Source organism: Mizuhopecten yessoensis, unplaced genomic scaffold (assembly GCF_002113885.1).
Source record: "Mizuhopecten yessoensis strain PY_sf001 unplaced genomic scaffold, ASM211388v2 scaffold7087, whole genome shotgun sequence".
Classification (NCBI taxonomy): domain Eukaryota; kingdom Metazoa; phylum Mollusca; class Bivalvia; order Pectinida; family Pectinidae; genus Mizuhopecten; species Mizuhopecten yessoensis.
Genome location: NW_018406874.1, coordinates 472,417 through 491,932, shown reverse-complemented (window position 1 = coordinate 491,932; position 19,516 = coordinate 472,417). Strand labels below are relative to the sequence as shown.

The following is a 19,516-nucleotide window of genomic DNA, read 5'->3' as shown; positions in this document are numbered from 1 at the left end:
AACACAAGGACACGTATCAGTGACTGTCAATACACAAGGACACGTATAAGTCACTGTCAATGCACAATGACACGTATTAGTCACTGTCAATGCACAAGGACACGTATCAGACACTGTCAATACACAAGGACACATATCAGTGACTGTCAATGCACAAGGATACATATAAGTCACTGTAAATACACAAGGACACGTATCAGACACTGTCAATACACAAGGACACATATCAGTCACTGTCAATACACAAGGACACATACCAGTCGCTGTCAATGTACAAAGATACATATCAGTCACTGTTAATACACAAGGACACATATCAGTCGCTGTCAATGTACAAAGATACATATCAGTCACTGTCAATAAACAAGGACACGTATAAGTCACTGTCAATGCACAATGACACGTATTAGTCACTGTCAATGCACAAGGACACATATCATTCACTGTCAATACACAAGGACACATATCAGTGACTGTCAATGCACAAGGATACATATCAGTCACTGTCAATACACAAGGACACGTATCAGACAATGTCAAAACACAAGGATACGTATAAGTCACTGTCAATGCACAATGACACGTATAAGTCACTGTCAATGCACAAGGACACATATCAGTCACTGTCAATACACAAGGACACGTATCAGTCACTGTCAATACACAAGGACACATATCAGTCGCAGTCAATGTACGAGGACTGTCAATGCACAAGGACACATATCAGTCACTGTCAATACACAAGGACACATATCAGTCACTGCTAATGTACAAAGATACATATCAGTCGCTGTCAATGTACAAGGACACATATCAGTCACTGTCAATACACAAGGAGACATATCAGTCCCAGTCAATGTACGAGGACTGTCAATATACAAGGACACATATCAGTCACTGTCAATAAACAAGGACACATATCAGTCACTGTCAATGTACAAGGATACATATCAGTCACTGTCAATACACAAGGACACATATCAGTCACTGTCAATACACAAGGACACATATAAGACAATGTCAATACACAAGGACCCGTATAAGACACTGTCAATGCACAAGGACACATATCAGTCACTGTCAATACACAAGGAGACATATCAGTCACTGTCAATACACAAGGACACATATCAGTCACTGTCAATACACAAGGATACGTATCAGTCACTGTCAGTACACAAGGACACATATCAGTCACTGTCAATACACAAGGACACATATCAGTCACTGTCAATAAACAAGGACACATATCAGTCACTGTCAATGCACAAGGAGACATATCAGTCACTGTCAATACACAAGGATACGTATCAGTCACTGTCAATACACAAGGACACATATCAGTCACTGTCAATGCACAATGACACGTATCAGTCACTGTCAATGCACAAGGATACATATAAGTCACTGTCAATACACAAGGACAAACTGCAATGCAATGTCAACAGCATTTGGAAACGTCTGTTTCCTTTATCAAGCAAAGACTGCTAATGACGTTGTCTCGACTCTTTACTGCTGATAATAACTCACAATGTGCCAAGTCTGTCGACCGATTTGGCAGCGATTCAGAGACAAAACACCGGTCATTGGCACTCTTTGCTAGACAGAAACAGATATTTTCAAAAGTTCGCAAAAAAGTGTTTTTACTGTTTCAAACATAAAAGCATATTGTATTTGTTAGTGTAACGATTTTTGAAAATGTGAAATTTATAATTCGTCTTTTCTTTCTGTTTTTCTGTAATGATGTATGTACCAGGAGTGAAACTGAGGAAGTTTTTGGATTAACACAAAAAAAATGAGTTCAAAGTTAATAACGAAGTCAGGGGAAAAGCGGGAATATAGAGTATTACGCTTTTATAGTATATATATTATGTAATATGTTTTCCCTCAACGGTTAATTGACATCATTTGGCTAATTAAATGCAAAGTTTGTTAGTCATGTGATAATCGGTGTATAAGACTAGGTTCCATCATGAATAATTACAGTTAATTAGTCGATTTACATGTTACATAGTATGTGCATTGTGCTTAGATATTCATTGTGAATGCGATTTTGAATAAACCTTCATGATTTTTCAGCACCAGCTTGGTTAGTGTCTGCTATATGTGGTGTTCATGGCTTTTTAAATTCTGTTTTGATGTAGTTTTTGGTGTTGTATTATCGACATTGACTTTCGGTTTCGTTTTGTATGTTGGGACTGTGGTATATCTTGGTTTCCGTCTCACTGGACGTTTACCATCAGCCTCCCACATCACGGTAAACACTTCCTATTCAGTTTGATGTTGTTTACGTCGACGTCTATTTTCGGTATCTATTATGTTGTTTGTTATTTAACAGATCAGTATGCTATTTACGTTCTGCTCTATCAGTATTCTGTACTAAATTGATGACCAGGTGCAATAGCATTATCTAGGTACATATACGCACGATCTGAAATCCTGTCTTTGGCAAGAATCAGTGATAACACATATAAATAAATATTTGGAATTCCTCACATTCCATCCTATTGACCGTAAGACCTGGATATCTGCGTGGTACTCACATTCTGCTAAATTGAATTATGTATAGGTATCAGGTAAAATCCATGCTGTCATTTTTTGAATCAGAAATCTGAGGAATGTCGTCAATATTTTAAATTAGTTTATGCCATGGTGCATCGTCCATCTTTCGTTCCCATTGAACTGATCACACGGTAATATGTTTTGAAGTAAATGTGTGCTCGCTGATCAGACTAATGAATAAAACAGTTAAAGTATGAAACATTCACATGGCTTTACTGTAACCGTAAGGAATAGTTTTCTATTTTTGTCACGTTATGAGGTGATAACTCTTGTTTAGCAGCAGGAGTCAGTTTATCATAGATATCTTCAACGCATATCAATATCCAATTTACACTTGTCGACATGTATTGGGAGTGATCGCCTCATTACCTGACCAAAATATCATTCTTTTTCTCAAATACATGTAATCTTATTCAGTTAAACGGATTACTTGGCAAACGAATTTTCAAAATTGTATAAATAATTGGTATGACCACGCCGTGGACAAAGAGGCATTTTAAATACGGGGTTTATGAGGGCTCTCTTTAATGATTAATAATAAGTACAAAAAAGTGACAACAATTCGTAGCAATTACATATGTTTTATTCAAACTGTTAACAAAAAGCATGTTTTTAAGGCACTTTAAATACTATCAACAAATAATCAATAACTACTTTAAGATATATAAATACATGTATGTATGAAAGTATAATTTAATCAGGACTAAAACCATTAATTGATTATCCTAACAATACAATAAAAAAAGTACTGTTATATATATTTTTAAAAGTGTTATATTCCTTCAACGATGAATTCAACAAAATATTGACACTGACAGACCGTTTTCTGATTTTCAATTTATCTAAAGTTCAATATATTTTTCCGAGTACAATATATGATACAATTAAGGATACATTCTGTCCCATGCCTTGATAAACCTAACGATGAACAGTGGTTGTATTCTGTCCCATGCCTTGATAAACCTAACGATGAACAGTGGTGGTATTCTGTCCCATGCCTTGATAAACCTAAGGATGAACAGTGGTGGTATTCTGTCCCATGCCTTGATAAACCTAACGATGACAATGGTTGTATACTGTCCCATGCCTTGATAAACCTAACGATGAACAGTGGTGGTATTCTGTCCCATGCCTTGATAAACCTAACGATGAACAGTGGTGGTATTATGTCCCATGCCTTGATAAACCTAACGATGAACAGTGGTGGTATTCTGTCCCATGCCTTGATAAACCTAACGATGAACAGTGATGGTATTCTGCTGTCAATAGGAATGTTGATGTTAGCGTTTCACCTCACGGAAGGTGTCCGTAACTTATGTTTGAGTATTTCTCATTAATAAAGGTAAAATAACATCGTTAACTAAACGGAAATAAACCAAGATTTTACAATGCAGATATTCTTCGTTAGTCCTTTTATTAATCAAAAAATTCATAAATTTAATATATATATATACAAAAGATGGTTTATAACTTTGCTATGAACTATATTGCCTTATGAGCATCGTTTACGTTCAATAAGTTATATAGTTTGACATGTTATCATTGTCCTTGTTTGACATGTTATCACTGTCCTTGTTTGACATGTTATCACTGTCCTTGTTTGATATGTGCTTCCTCCTTTTCTTGTTTGATATTTAATTCGTGTCCTTGTATTGACTGATATTTGCTTCCTGTCTTTACTTTGTTTGATAATTGAGTTAAATCATTTCCTTTCTTGATATTTGCTTTCGTATTGTCTTTATTTTTGTATAATATTTGCTTCCTGTCTTTTACTTTTGTTAAATATTTGCTTCCTGGCTTAACCTTGGTTGATTTTTGTTTCCTGTCCTTTTATACTTTGTTTGATATTTTCTTTATTTCTTTATTTTGTTTGATACTCCCCTTCAGTCATTTCTTTTTTTTAATATTTGCTTCCTGTTTTGTCTTTACTTTGTTTGATATGTGTTTCCTTACCGTGTATTGTTTGATTTTTAATTCGTGTCTTTATTTTGTTGATATTTGCTTCATGTCTTTTTACTTTATTTGCTTTTTGCTTCCCGTCCTGACTTTGCTTGGTGTTTGCTTCCTCTCCTTGCAATGTTTACCAATAAGGTATGTACTATTTATGTTGGTTGACGCCAACATATCGTTACTAAAGATATTGAATATATGTCGTGATAAATGTATGTGTATTTCCTTTATTGATCAATAGAAAGTGTAACATGTTTTTTTCTATTGTGTACGTTATAATATGCTTACAATACTAACAAGCGGGATAAAAACACTGCCGCATGCGAGGCGTCGTGACGTAACATGTAAAAGAGCTGAGCTGAAAGGCATACTACACAAACAGTCCAACACAAGATGGATAACTCTTGTTCCTCTGGTGGGTTAAAGTTCCCTCACATCGCAAACTACACTTTGGTTGGAGTTTTGATTATGACCTACAAAAGAGAGAATTATAAAGCAATCAACAACCCTCGTTTGTGTTCATGATATGTTTCGCAGAATAAAGTAAGATTTCTAACTTATTTTCGGGGATCACTTATGCTTCTCCAGTGTAATAATTGTTTAAACAACAGTTAAATAATTAGATATTCTAAAACTAACCAAACATGGTAATCTTGAATGCATATCAATACATTCGGCTCAATACATGTATGTAACATCTCAAAAATCTCAATACGAGAAGGGTATTTAAGATAGTAGTCAATTTGTCTTACCGTTTTGACTTCCGAATACTGCTCCAAACCAGATTCTCCACTGAAAAGGATGAACAAAAGAATATAATGCTGTATCATATCATCGCTGACATGTAAATTACATATCTGAATGAATTTTAAACTGTACGCTAATCAATAAGAATGTTTAACAAAGAGAAGTAGATAATGACATATACTTACAGTTCCCGTCCAGTACCAGACATCTTAAATCCACCAAAGGGACACTGGGCGCCAAACACATTGAAGGAATTGACCCTGAATCATGATGATGGTCGTTAGATTACATGTACACAAATCAAAACGTTGGAATGCAGCTAATAATCTAGAAATAAAACTCTATCTCAAAATAAACACAAACGGCCTAAAGCTAAAGGAAAAGATAGCATCTAACACAACACATAAAACAACACAAAGGAGGTAGACATCGGGAACAGAACGTGAAACCAGGGACCGGGTGTCTCCATAAGGTAAACCAGGTACCGGGTGTCTCCATAAGGTAAACCAGGTACCGGGTGTCTCCATAAGGTAAACCAGGTACCGGGTGTCCTGGGAATGTAAACTAGGTACCGGGTGTCCCCGGAATGTAAACCAGGTACCGGGTGTCCCGGGAATGTAAACCAGGTACTTACCGGGTGCCTCCGGAATGTAAGTAAACAAGGTACCGGGTGTCCCGGGAGTGTAAATCTGGTACCGGGTGTCCCGGGAGTGTAAACCAGGTACCGGGTGTCCCGGGAATGTAAGTAAACAAGGTACCGGGTGGCCCGGGAATGTAAGTAAACAAGGTACCGGGTGTCCCGGGAGTGTAACCCAGGTACCGGGTGTCCCGGGAATGTAAGTAAACAAGGTACCGGGTGTCCCGGGAGTGTAAACCAGGTACCGGGTGTCCCGGGAATTTAAACCAGGTACAGGGTATCCCGGGAGTGTAAACCAGGTACCAGGTGTCCCGGGAATGTCATTTTCTAATAAAATTGTTCTCAATTCGTTTTCTGTAAAAATATAAGAAATAAAGTTGTTGTCGTCGTTATGTGTCTTGTCAAACTTAAGAGAGAACCCGTTCCCAAGAAAAATGTTCTCAAACCGTATTCTGTCAATCTGCAGTCAAAGAAGAAAATTATACCCAATTAAAATTAAACTGTTGCCGTCATCATGTGTCCTGTTAAACTTAAACCTACGTTCGAGACCGTTCCAAATAAAATCTTTGCCGTTATATTTTCCCTATCAAACTAAAAGCTAAGAGGGAACCAATTCGTTATAAAACTGTTATTTAAAATTCTGATCCAGCTTTAGTTTTACCCAGCTATGTACTACTCATGCGAGCAAAAGCAAAGTGAACTTGTGAAAGGTTTATGGCTCTAAAAAAGATTCTGCCATCCATGTTAATAACGATTTGAATGTCACTTCCTCAGAATTGAAGACGGACTGCCTGTCTGAGGAAAATTGTTACGACCTTTCTACTTCCCTCCTATAAAACATCGAAAACGCATTTGATACTGACGCAAAGGTATTACAATGACAACCTAAATACATCAGCGTATTTATACTTCCACAATGTTACACAAATATCAATCATTTAAATATCATTTTGTGACTTTTCTGAAACATGTTGCGCTTTTTAAATGATGCATTTATAACAATACCTTTTAAAATGAAAAGAAAACAATTAAATGACAAAAGGCGACAAGGTAGCTAGTATAGAAATTGTTTTACATATGTTATGCAAAACTACACCGAACGTCGCTGTACATTCTACCTAACTGCACCGAACATACATATATTCTGCCTAACTACTCCGAACCCCACTGTACATTCTGCCTCACTGGACCTATTACAATAGCATATTCTGCCTAACTACGCCGATCATACATAAATTCTGCCTAACTACACCGAACAAAGTAATCAATTTACCTAACTACACCTATTACAGTGTTACATTCTGCCTAACTACACCGAACATCGCTGTACATTCTGCCTCACTGCACCTGTTACAGTGTTACATTATGTTTGACTAGAACGAACATAGTAATACATTCCGACCATTTACACATATCACAGTAGTTAACTTGCCTTCACTACACCGAACAACTTAGTAAAGTCTGCCTAGCTACACCAAACATTTAAAGAAATAATAGCGCGACTGATGCTCCCAAGCAAACTTTGGAACTCAGATCATCTGTCCATGATAATTGTAAGTTGTTTTCTTCGAAGACCCATGCAAACGGTTGAAACATATCCATGCAAACAGGAAGAGGATTGCGTACCAGACTGTTCCAGCCTTGACCTGGCTACTGTAGGTCATAACTTTGTCAATGTCTTTGGTGCATATGGCAGCCGCTAATCCGTAGGTAGTTTTATTTGATCGCTGTATGACGTCATCCATCGTTCTAAATTTGATGATCTGCTGTACGGGACCAAAGATCTGTAATACGGAGTGTGGAGAATGTAGGACATGAAGACAAAGATAACAAACAACAAATATATCCATTTAAACCATTTTTTTTCCTGCCAGCGTTACTTGTTAAGTGTCATAAAATCAGTGCATTTAAGTGACCTATTGGTACGCATGATCAAATGTTTGTTGTTTGATAAACAGACCTGCTTTATATTGAATGTGATGTGCCAGCTTCTCATTTAAAAAAATTGTCATTTAATTTAAAACGTTCACCGTTCATGAAAGATCAACCTACCTCCTCCCTGCCAATGCGCATATCTTCTGTGACACCAGTGAACACGGTTGGCTGTACGAAGTAGCCCTCGGTCCCCTGACGCCTGCCACCACATTCCAGCTTGGCTCCTTCCTGTACCCCACTGGCTATCAGGGCCAAGATCTTGTCCAGTTGTTCCTGGTCCACCTGTGTGTAACAGTTCATATTGTATCAGTCACCATTAAGTAAATGCGTATATAATGTGTCCTGCATCAGATAGTTGTGAAATAGTGTTACCTTTACCCAGAGAGCAAGCGTTTCCTCAACACAGGAATTTGAATTGGTGACACTATGTGCCGTAACAGTGATTCTCTCTTACTTCGTGTATCTTAAGAAAATGTATGAACATCCAATATATCTGTTGAAATTTTTCAAATAACTATTAGTAACAGTGAATCTGTGTACATGCACATGGAGTATATAACATTAAATGAAAACAAATTGTTCGTGTTCAATATGTTGAATTCGATATACGTGTTCGTACATGAAATAAAATGGAAGAATTTCACGAGACTGGTTATATCGCATGTGGAAATGTTTGCAAGCTAATGCATGATAAGATATGAAGTAGATGAATTTCATTTACCTGGGGTCCAGACATGGACCTTGGATCGAAAGGATCTCCGACCACTCGTTTCTTGGCTTTGTCTACCAGTTTCCTGGTGAAGACTTCGTATATCTCTTCCTGGACATAAGTCCTGGACGCGGCACAGCAGCACTGGCCCATGTTGAAGAAGAGTCCGTTGTGACACGCCTCTACTGCTATGTCCACTGTCAATTGGAAACAAAATTCCATTATAGATTCACCTCGAAGGGCCTTAAGAGTCATTAGCGAACGAGGGCTGCAATTTTCAAACGTCTATGTTATGTTATTTCCTTCACAAACAAAAGGATAACTTGAACACGTTTTTTACTTTAACTAAATCTCCTTCTATATCTATCGACCGAGAGAGAAACAGAAGGACATAGACACAGAAGGACGGGGAGATATAGAGGGAAAGAGAGCAAAATACAGAGATTGAGAGAAGAACGTTACTTACGATCAGCATCAGCAAATACAACATTAGGACTTTTCCCGCCAAGTTCCAATGTGACTCCCTTCAAATTGGTACGTGCTGCGGCCTGCATCACAATCTGACCCACCTGTGACGAGAAACAAAATCCGACAACATTTCTCCGCGGGTGTCTTTTGTATTGTAGAAATCAACTATATACTATTTTAACAGAATACGTACCTCTGTAGACCCAGTAAAGGCAATCTTGTCGACGTCCATGTGTTCGGAGATGGCGGCACCTGCTGTTGGTCCGTAACCAGGAATCATGTTCACCACACCCGCTGGGAAACCAGCCTGCATTGGGCAGTTACACAAATAATTAACTTAACAAAACATACATATATCTCTCAAAAATGGTCTTCTTAAGTACATGCTACACGTCGCAAAGTTGAAAACAAAGCGAAACAGAAATTGGTGGCATGAGCAACAGACATACATTTTATTATTAAATGTGTATATCATGTAGCAAAGTGTTATTTTTTATGTTAATAAACAGAAATGACTTGCAATTAATAAATAAGAAATTAAGAAAGTATCGTAGAAAGGTTTAATTGTTTTTAATATTGGAAAGATCGACCGACCGATGGTCGTACCTGCTTCGTGAGAGAGGCGAAGTAGAGAGCGGTCAGTGGGGTCTGCTCGGCCGGTTTGACGACTACTACGTTACCACAGGCGATAGCCGGGCCAATCTTCCAGGCCAGCATCAGTAGGGGGAAGTTCCACTGGAAAAAACAGAGAGATATGTACGATCATTTAACATTCTCCTTGGGGCGGTGGTAATACTGAAAATACTATTGTTGTGGTATATTACCTTAATGCGAAGGTGATCATTATCGTTAATGCAAAGGTGGTATATGTAATTGTCATTTTCGGGGAAGTGGTACATGTATGTATTCTTTATATCGAGGTTGTTAACATTATTTTAAGGGAGGCAGTGATTCTTTATAGGAGGGGTACATATTCCTTATTAGTAGGAAGTAATGGTTAGTATTCGTTATAAGGATATGGTAAATAGTTAATCAATTAATCAACTAACTTAATTGGTATTTAATGCTTAGTAGATGATTCAAGTGCATCTTAGGGTTTAGAACATATGAACAGATTATTAGTGTTTGAAATTAACTTACAGGAATAATCTGACCACATACACCAACAGGTTCAAGTTTCGTGTAGCAGAAAAAGTTGCCGTCTACAAAGGAATGTTTTAGCATCATCACAAATTATTTTTAAATATGTTTCCACAGAAAATGTCATTAAAATATGTGCCTAGTTATTCGATGGATAATTAACAGTTTAACTCATTTTGTTTGCATTATATCGAAGTTCAAAAATAATACTACGCGTACAGTCATATTAAAGAAATACGTTATCAAACGATTTAGATAATCAGGTTAAAGTATCAATGTATATTGCATAACCAGCAAAGCGTGATGTCAAGAAATTGAAATGGTTTGTGTTAAAAGTAATATTGACCTAGGTTAAAATTGATAAATAACTTGGAACCGTAAACAATACGTACTGTCGTTAAAGTCACCAGTATTTAAGTTAATTTGAGCTTCAACTGCTTTTAACGTTAAAGATAATTCCAAAAATATATCTTATTCAAATATTTTTTTTTTATTATTATTTTGAACAAAAATAATAACATTAAAAAGATCCAAACAATGGTTAAACATGTAAAGAAAGCAGCACAAATGTGTTGTACTGTATACGTTACCCATGGGGATGGTCTTGCCACAGATTTTGTCTGTCCACCCGGCATAGTACCGGAGGCACTTGCACACCAGGACCAAGTCAATGTTGAAGGAGTCAGAAAATGGTTTACCGTTATCGAGACTCTCAAGGCTCTGTAAAGACAGACGATCAACTGTTTACTGTTTACTACACGGATTTTGCATTTTGCAGGCGTTGCAATGAACAGTACAATTCCCCAATTTAGATACACTGAATGTGTCCGAACCCTGTTTTCAAACTGTGTGTTACGTTCGATCAAAGCTTGAGTTTACAGTGATACAACAGCAACTTACAGCAATGTAGAGTTGGTCCCGCTCTATCAGATCGGCCAACTTGTTCAGAAGTCGGCCTCGGTCACTAGCATCCATATCACGCCAAACAGACCCAGTCTGGAATGCCTTTTTCGCCGCAGCTACAGCCTTGTTGACATCGGCCTGTCATTTAACAATAATGTACGTATTCCTAAAAGACCATCTGTATAGAAACCATCTAATATATAGAAGAATGTTTTGTAATACTTGACATATGCGTAAGTTTGACCAACACGTAGGAAATACTATAGAAATAACTACATGTATGCTAAAGTGGGATAATTCATTCTTATTCATGTTCAAACATGGAAAGTGAAAACATACCAGTAGATGTTATTGGCTATCGTTTCTGTGAATGCAAAATATCAACAAAAGAAATATTTTGCAAGGCGCCATTGAAATATCTAAGGGGAATAAGACCAAGGCCCTCAAACATAGATTCTGTGCTCAAAAAGTCCAATGCTACCTTTGTAAATAGTATTCGGCTTAAATTCTCTGAATTTATTTCCAAATCATTGACAAAATATTTGTTTATATTAGTTTCTAACCGGAACATGAAATTAGGCTTGAGCACAAAATCCATGCTTGAGTATGAGATAGGTTTCAAGAGTCTGGCCCAGATGTTCTGCAAGTGTAAGCATCTTCTGCTTTATCGACGACTCCCGCAATGTAAATCTAGGTCAAAACTAAGTAATGGCATGTCCCCGTAACAAGAACTAGGGTGGTGACAATAAAACAGAAAGGCACTCTAATGATCGTTTTCAAAATCATTGGCCTTGATATAACAAAACGAAATAGATTATTTCTCAAGGAGATCATGGCGACCATAAACATTGCTCGGCAGCCTACACTTATTACGGAAATCTAAATGTTCTGAGAACGCCTTTCACTACGGAATCAACTTTGACAAGTAAAAACATATGTTTGAGAAGCATAGATGTGAACGTTCATTATCGAAAAAACCGTAAACGTCAACTCTTATAGTACGGCTTAGTAGTACACAATTCCTAGTCCTGTTAATCATGTTGTAAATAGAGATCGAGGTAAACGGCTGATGTAGATCTGTATGTAGTGGCATTGGTTTAAAGAACAGTAATGCTGATCAGATCGACGTGGTCTACTCATGTTTTGTTGTAAGATGACAGCACCTAATAAACTCTTCAACACCTTTGATTCATTCATAAAATCAAATAACGAGGTGGGGTTTATTGGGAGAAAACAAAAGAATGTCATATATAAGGGTTGCTTAGAGGCAATCAACCATATTTTCAAAGAAACAAACATCGTATATGTATATTAGGGTTAGGCTCAACAAAATGCTACATGTAGTGTACGTGATGCTGTCACTTGACTAACCTTATCCCCTTCCTGTACGTCAGCTATCTTTTTACCATTGGCCGGGTTGATGACAGGAAAAGTCTTTCCGCTAGTAGCGTTGACCCACTCGTTGTTGATAAACAACTACAACACGAGACAAATAAGGGGGATATCATTCGATACTGTATATTCGTTACATTTGCATGTTCAGCTCCCCAGAATTAAGGTCTCATAACCATATAGTGGCAATTAAGAGCAAATATGAATACATGTAAATGTATTTCGCATGCCGTAATAAATTGCATGAACCGTTTCATTTTTAGAACACTCAATAACTGTATGGTGCAGAGTAATTCATTTTTGCATACTGTATGATTTGCCAAATTTTACTGGTGCAATTACCTGTGTGTGATTACGTTCATATTTACTGTATTATCAAAACATGAAGTAAGTGTCGCAAAAGTTCTGCATCCAATAATCCGCAGTACTGCATACTGCCGTGTTGTACCAGAGGCGATACCGCCCAAACCCATGGAGAACATCACGAAAAGTAGGATTCGTGTATCATGGTAATGTAATCATTTACTTATATAGCATTATACATGTATCTGATTTAGTTAGTGTAAGTTATATCTCCTAGGTATATCACCTAGTACATCGTATCCATGTGTTAACAAAACATGTATTTATGTGAGGAGGGAGGAACAAGTGTCTCAATGGTGCTAATACTAAATTCCAAAAATAGTGTAAACTTAATGATTATAATATATTCTGGCCCCAAATGGAACGTTATGTTATTGTATACATACTATTTCATTTATGTACTGAAATGCTGTAAATTCATAATGTCGAAAACGATATCAATAGGTGTTTAATCAACATATTGATTTAAGTTCATTTAATGAGAAATATTTTATCATTATATCTACAACGCATAAAGGGTACTTTTATTCAGGAAATGAGAAACATATTCGAGACATCTTCAAAACGTTTTTTGTATAAACACATGGTTGACCGTTTTGATCTGCAATGTTTTTTTTTGCAAAACCGCTATTTAGAAAAAGTAAATGTATTCTTGCGAAGAACAGATTGCAAGCACATAACCTTAATATAGAGACAGGTAGATATAATGCAGTGCCTCGAAACCAGAGATTGTGTACTTTATGTGATCTTGGAAATGTCGAGGATGAGTTTCATTTCATTCTAATGTGTCCTGTATTTTTAGAATGAAGAGTATCGTACATCAAGCCATATTATCGTTTTCGTCCTTCTGTGTTTAAATTGATAGAGCTACTGTCTAGCAAAGTTTTTAAACTTATTAGAAATTTAAGTAAGTACTTGATTCAAGCAACTGTTAAGAGAAGTCGTATATTATGATATATAAGCTGTATCAAAGTCTTGCTGTATACGTTTTGTTACTGTATAATGCGATTGAAATCTATGTCTTTTACTTCACAATGAGTTATAATCTCATTTCATTATAAAATATATAGTACTCGTTTCTACCTTCATGTTGAGGTTGTATGACTGACTTTGAAGTTTTGTTATTTCCTAGAAATTTGGTTAGCTTAAGGGTTTATTTGTATTATTTCGTAAATAACTAAATTATGCTTCATAAGAGTCCGCTAAGTAACCTTAGGAAAAGCTTAAAGTTTTCCCCAACTTATGACAATATCATGAATTTGTAATTAATATGTATGGAATTGAATCTATTGCATATGTTCTCCGCCATTGTACAAGATATTTGTACAGTAGTTATCAATATGTATATTTCTGTACGCCTATATGCAATGTGCATTTCAGGTTTAAATGGTTTACAATGGTAAGTCTTCAATGACTAAGATTGTATAACATTTTCTGACTAGTGTGACAAATGATCATGCAATTTGTTCGACACGGGACAGTAAACACAGAAAAGTCAACTCACTCGATAAGGCAGGTTTGTTCACGCTTCACCTATCAAATACGTTTTCAGTAACACAAATAGTTTACTATTCTGACGGAAAATGGTCGAGTGAACCAAAAATAATAAACTAGAATTTTTTTCTCTCATTTGTAGGAACTATTTCTGAATAGCTCATCGCTATCAATATATTCTATCTCTACACGTGGTGCACACTGCATTGCTATCAATTATCATTTATCGGAAATAATAATACTATTCAAAATAGTAAGCAATGTGTAAACATTGACATAGACATATTGTTTCAGTGACTTATATAGACACGGTTGTTGTATCAGTGACGTATATAGACACTCTTACTGTTTCAGTGACGTATTTACATGTATAAACACGAGTACTGTTTCAGAGACATATATAGACAAAATCACTGTTTCAGTGACATATAGACACGATTACTGTTTCAGTGATGTGTATAGACACGGTTATTGTATCATTGACATATATAGACACTCTTACTGTTTCAGTGACGTATTTACATGTATAAACACGAGTACTGTTTCAGAGACATATATAGACAAAATCACTGTTTCAGTGACATATAGACACGAGTCCGTTACAGTGACATATAGACACGATTACTGTTTCAGTGACAAATAGACACGATTACTGTTTCAGTGACATATAGACACGAGTCCGTTACAGTGACATATAGACACGAGTACTGTATCAGTGACTTATTAAGACACGGTTACTGTTTCATTGACGTGTAAATACATGATTAGTGTTTCAGTTACGTGTATAGACAGTATTACAGTAACAGTGACGTATAAAAACACGATTCTAGTTTCAGTGACGTATATAGGCATGGTAGATAAATGTACTGGGATTAAATATGTTATCACAATGCGTATGTTAGAACATAATGATCAGACGCATAGAAGACAGTAACCAATGATCCGTAAACTATCTTCAAGATTTAATTTATTCACCTCATTTAAATATAAACTTACAGCGTTGACCTTACCAAGGCTCCATAAACCATAAACCATGATATGCTGCCAATATGAACACTATTCCGAGGTTGTACCAACAAGGACGTGAGTAAGACCATATGTACGACATGTTTATGGTTAGGTATAAATATTGGTTATGAAGTTATAAGTTTTTTAACTGTTTTCTTGCCTGATACGTACTTGTTTAAATCTGATCTCGGGGTTTTTGATGGGTGTAGTCATCCTGTCTGTCTTGGTCAGCAGCTGCTAAATCCCGGACCACTACCTGCAATTACCTACATTAAAAAGAAAGGCAGATAAAAACATATTTAACTGTGCTAACATCACATGACGTATTGACACGTAGCAATATTCCAAGTTACAGATGACTGCTCAAATCTCATCCCGATCAGTGGAAATACAAGAGAATAGTACGTCCTCTTATATATTTCTCGTGCCCAATAAAGCGTTCATATTAATTGTATACAATAGAAAAATGGAGGGTAGAATGAAAAAGTTACTGAACAGTTACCTGGATTCAAATATCTGTCAAAGAGGAGAGAGACAAACTTAAAATGCTTCAATTCCCAGGACTGGCGTTAAAACAACACCACGCTGATATATTTAAACACTCAATATGATAAGGGAATGTATGATAACGTGATATACAAGTTAATCATTATGCGGAACAAGGAAACAATTAAAAAATATTACCGTAACTGAAGCCGTATGAAAGGGACTAATTAGCTGTTTTAGTAGTAAATATATTTAACAATCGACCATTGAGCGTGCTATACGCACCATCCTTTATTACATTTTACACGAGAGTAGAACAATGTCCAGAAAACACCGATTTCAACATGACTCCAGGTCCGGTGTGATAAAATGAAATGAGTCCAATTAAAATTACTTCTAGCTCATGTATTGGACATATACCTGCAATCGCTTTGAAGTTAGCCTCCATCGCGATATGATGAAGTTACGAAATGTCCAAACACCCCGATTAAGAAGTTATATAATGAACATACATGATGTTATGGCAAGCGAGCACAGGGTTTATATCTGACATCTGAGATATATTATATCTCTTATGTCGTTTTAACGAAATAAAGGATCGACCTTGCTCCTTGGTTGAATGTTAAGTGAGCTTTTGATCAAATACTGATACAGTTGCATGTCAAAACATGTCAATGTTGTCACTACGCGAGTCAGAGCAGAACACCACCATTATAATATAAGTGACTTGTGTGTTTTGAATGGTTGAACTCCTATTCTACAGCTGACTTAGTCATTACCGTGCACATCCTGTAAAACATAATATGTAGCTACTATATGCTTCTGCATGTCTGAGATTGAGAAAAGAGTATACATACAGTTACCCGTTATATTTTGTAAGAGGCAGCTTTGAAATAGTCTGTTAATAGGACCCTAAATTATCTGTTAGTAGGACCCTAAATAATCTGTTAATACGACCCTAAATAATCTGTAAATACGACCCTAAATAATCTGTAAATACGACCCTAAATAATCTGTAAATACGACCCTAAATAATCTGTAAATACGACCCTAAATGAAATACAACCAAGACCACAACTGTACACATCCTGTACTTTTACGGTTAATAACTTGTCCTAGTTTTAATGATTTTTGTCTTTAGTTTTGTTAGTTTTAAGTACGTAACTATCAATATCATTATCATCGTATATGTCTGATATTTTGTTTTCAATCAAGAACATTTGATTTTGAGCACTATACCAGTGCAAAAATAAAAACAAGGACATGCAAAACACATACATAAAATAAAGGAGTGTATCGACAACATCAAACCATAAGGCGACAAGGAATAAAACGACAGTGTTAAAACTACGTCAGATATCACTTCACACCTTTATAAAACAGGAACTCGTTAATTATTGGTGTGTATTGGTTGGTTTTTCATGCGTCAGGACTTAACCATGATATATCTTATACTTGGTTTATCCTATCACACAGAGAGAAAGAAAGCTGCACATCAATCCCCCTGGGAGAATTTAATCGACACTTGCTGAAAGAAGTTGAAGTTTTTTGGATGTTAAAGGTGTTCTTAAATATCAAGTCATTATTCATTGCAAGCGGTCCTACCGACTTGCAGCCTCTCATCGCAATAGTCAGTAAGGCCGTTCATGCGTCCTCTTTTCTAAATATTTCCCACCATCGACTCTATCACATAAATTGCCAAATGTAGTATGTAGTTGTGTGATGAAATCGCATTTCGGACTGCATTATATACGGAAGAGTGGCCAATGAAGAGTGTCAGTAAATGCCTAATAAAGTTACAATGAATACTGTTGTTCAGGCTATTTAAAGACATATCATTAAAGAGTTCCCAATATTGTTTTCGTAAAGTATAGACTCATAGTGCCATCAATGCAAATTTATCTTAACCCTTCAAAACAGTCGTACAGTAATGAAATATAGACATTTTTAATAGACATCACTTTTTTCCTCATTTTTTTACAAGACAATAAAAAACATATGACATTATACATGAGTACATTGATTGTTTTGTACATGATTGTCCATACACATTAAACAAAGATGTATATAAAGTTTTAACTAGTTTGGTCAAATCTCTTTACACTCACACTAGACATCATCATCATCATCATCATCATCATCATCATCATCATCATCAACATCATCATCTGTCATTTTTATCTGTCATTTTCATCATAATCATCATCATCCTGACATTATTCTTAACATCATCATCATCATCATCATCATCATTATCATCGTCATTATATAAGATATTAGACTTACGGCACGGTACATGTAGCTAGATCTTTAAATAGTTTTCATGCTATAGTTTATTAACTCTATTACATAAATCCCACACAAACCTCGGTAGGTTTAAGCTCCTTTCGTTTCTGTGTCATTACACAATCAGGGATCCATGATATCATAAAAATGTATTTTACTAAATCATATTTTGTACAATAATATATAAACCATAGCAAAGCGTAGGAGACACATATTATCATGCAAAGTTACTACCACAGAAATGTAATGATGCATACATAAACGTTTGTAGATTGGTTCGCGCCCTTCAAATATATATGTGATATATTAGCTCTATACTTCAAATTACAAAATTACACAGTAACAGAGTGCTTACAAACTAATGTTAATACCTGTCATTTAGTTTATGGTTATTCAAAGATGATTTCCAGATAATTTGTGGTATTTCTGTGCAACTATTGTGGTCGTACTTTTTTTGCGATGCATCATAAACGGAGATAAAAAGCAAGCAACGGTATCATACAATGAAGTGATGTCATTGCGTTATCATACAATGCAATATACTGTGAGGTAACTAATGGCACATGCTTTTTCTGATTTGTGTGGGATCCAATCATATATCACCATTCCGAAACTAGTTTTAATTATTCTCTGTTTTATCTTCCGAAATTTGATCAAATATGATTAATGGAAAATGTACAATGTTTTTCTGTCTCTGGAGGATTGACCGAAACGCTTTATATCTTGTAAGGTAGAAACATATTGTCAAAAAAAAGCGGTATACCACATCTGGTATCCTATAAATCGTACTAAATAAGGACGAAATAGATAGCACTGGAATAAAATCGACAAAATTTTGTCTTCCTTAAAAAGTGTCCCATACAAAGAAGTATAAAGTGTTACTTTACCTGAGCCGTGTTGATTCTCCTGATGCGAGGTTTTAATGATTTCGCTGGCTGCTGGCGACGTTTTTATACACTCCACTTAAACATGTTGTTAATCAAAGCACGAGTAGGTACATCCGATCATTTAGGCGGTGCGCAGTCAACGATTACGTCATCGACTGTTTCATTTAAAAATATAATCATAGTTAAAATTATTTTAAACACAACATAGGAATATTAGAGTTCAAAACTTAAATATATGTATTTCGAACGGGTTAATATTTCGGAACGCACTTCTCGAGGTCAAGGTCATCGTTATTTGACTATATACATCTGTATTTTCGCCAAGATTGATTTATTATCATTTGTTCAACACGCTTTGTTTAAGAACCAAGTACTTAGATACATCTAACGAGTTCTCCTTTTAAAGTAGTATCTCCAAAGTAATGGTCACTATAAATACATTTTTGTCACCGTTTTAGTAGATACAAAATAACTTCTGTAGGACGCAATCAATATAGACGTCCAGCTATGTGTATCGTTGGTACACGGTTAGTCACATACTGTTACCGA

The 19,516-nt window shown here is 36.0% G+C and overlaps 1 protein-coding gene across 1 annotated transcript; it reads right to left on the bottom strand.

Annotated features, from left to right (window-relative positions):
• Positions 1 to 4,529: 4,529 nt before the first annotated feature.
• LOC110453071 (retinal dehydrogenase 1-like) lies at positions 4,530 to 19,070 on the bottom strand. The gene is made up of 15 exons (XM_021501900.1): positions 18,968 to 19,070; positions 15,480 to 15,574; positions 12,423 to 12,527; positions 11,049 to 11,189; positions 10,739 to 10,868; positions 10,149 to 10,210; positions 9,615 to 9,743; positions 9,202 to 9,315; positions 9,007 to 9,109; positions 8,553 to 8,737; positions 7,949 to 8,113; positions 7,523 to 7,680; positions 5,445 to 5,519; positions 5,265 to 5,304; positions 4,530 to 4,985 (listed from the first exon to the last, which is right to left on the bottom strand). Exons 2-15 carry the CDS (start codon positions 15,519 to 15,521, stop codon positions 4,956 to 4,958), a joined length of 1,479 nt encoding a protein of 492 aa, XP_021357575.1. The 5' UTR covers positions 15,522 to 15,574; positions 18,968 to 19,070; the 3' UTR covers positions 4,530 to 4,955.
• Between the last annotated feature and the right edge of the window lie 446 nt (positions 19,071 to 19,516).

Excerpts from the sequence above, each read along its gene's own strand:
- LOC110453071 (XM_021501900.1), bottom strand. The coding sequence starts at position 15,521 with ATGACTACACCCATCAAAAACCCCGAGATCAGATTTAAACAA. Across the intron at positions 11,190-12,422 it reads ACGTACAGGAAGGGGATAAG|GCCGATGTCAACAAGGCTGT; the intron begins GTTAGTCAAGTG and ends GTTAAATGACAG. Across the intron at positions 9,110-9,201 it reads CCTTTACTGGGTCTACAGAG|GTGGGTCAGATTGTGATGCA; the intron begins GTACGTATTCTG and ends TTCTCGTCACAG.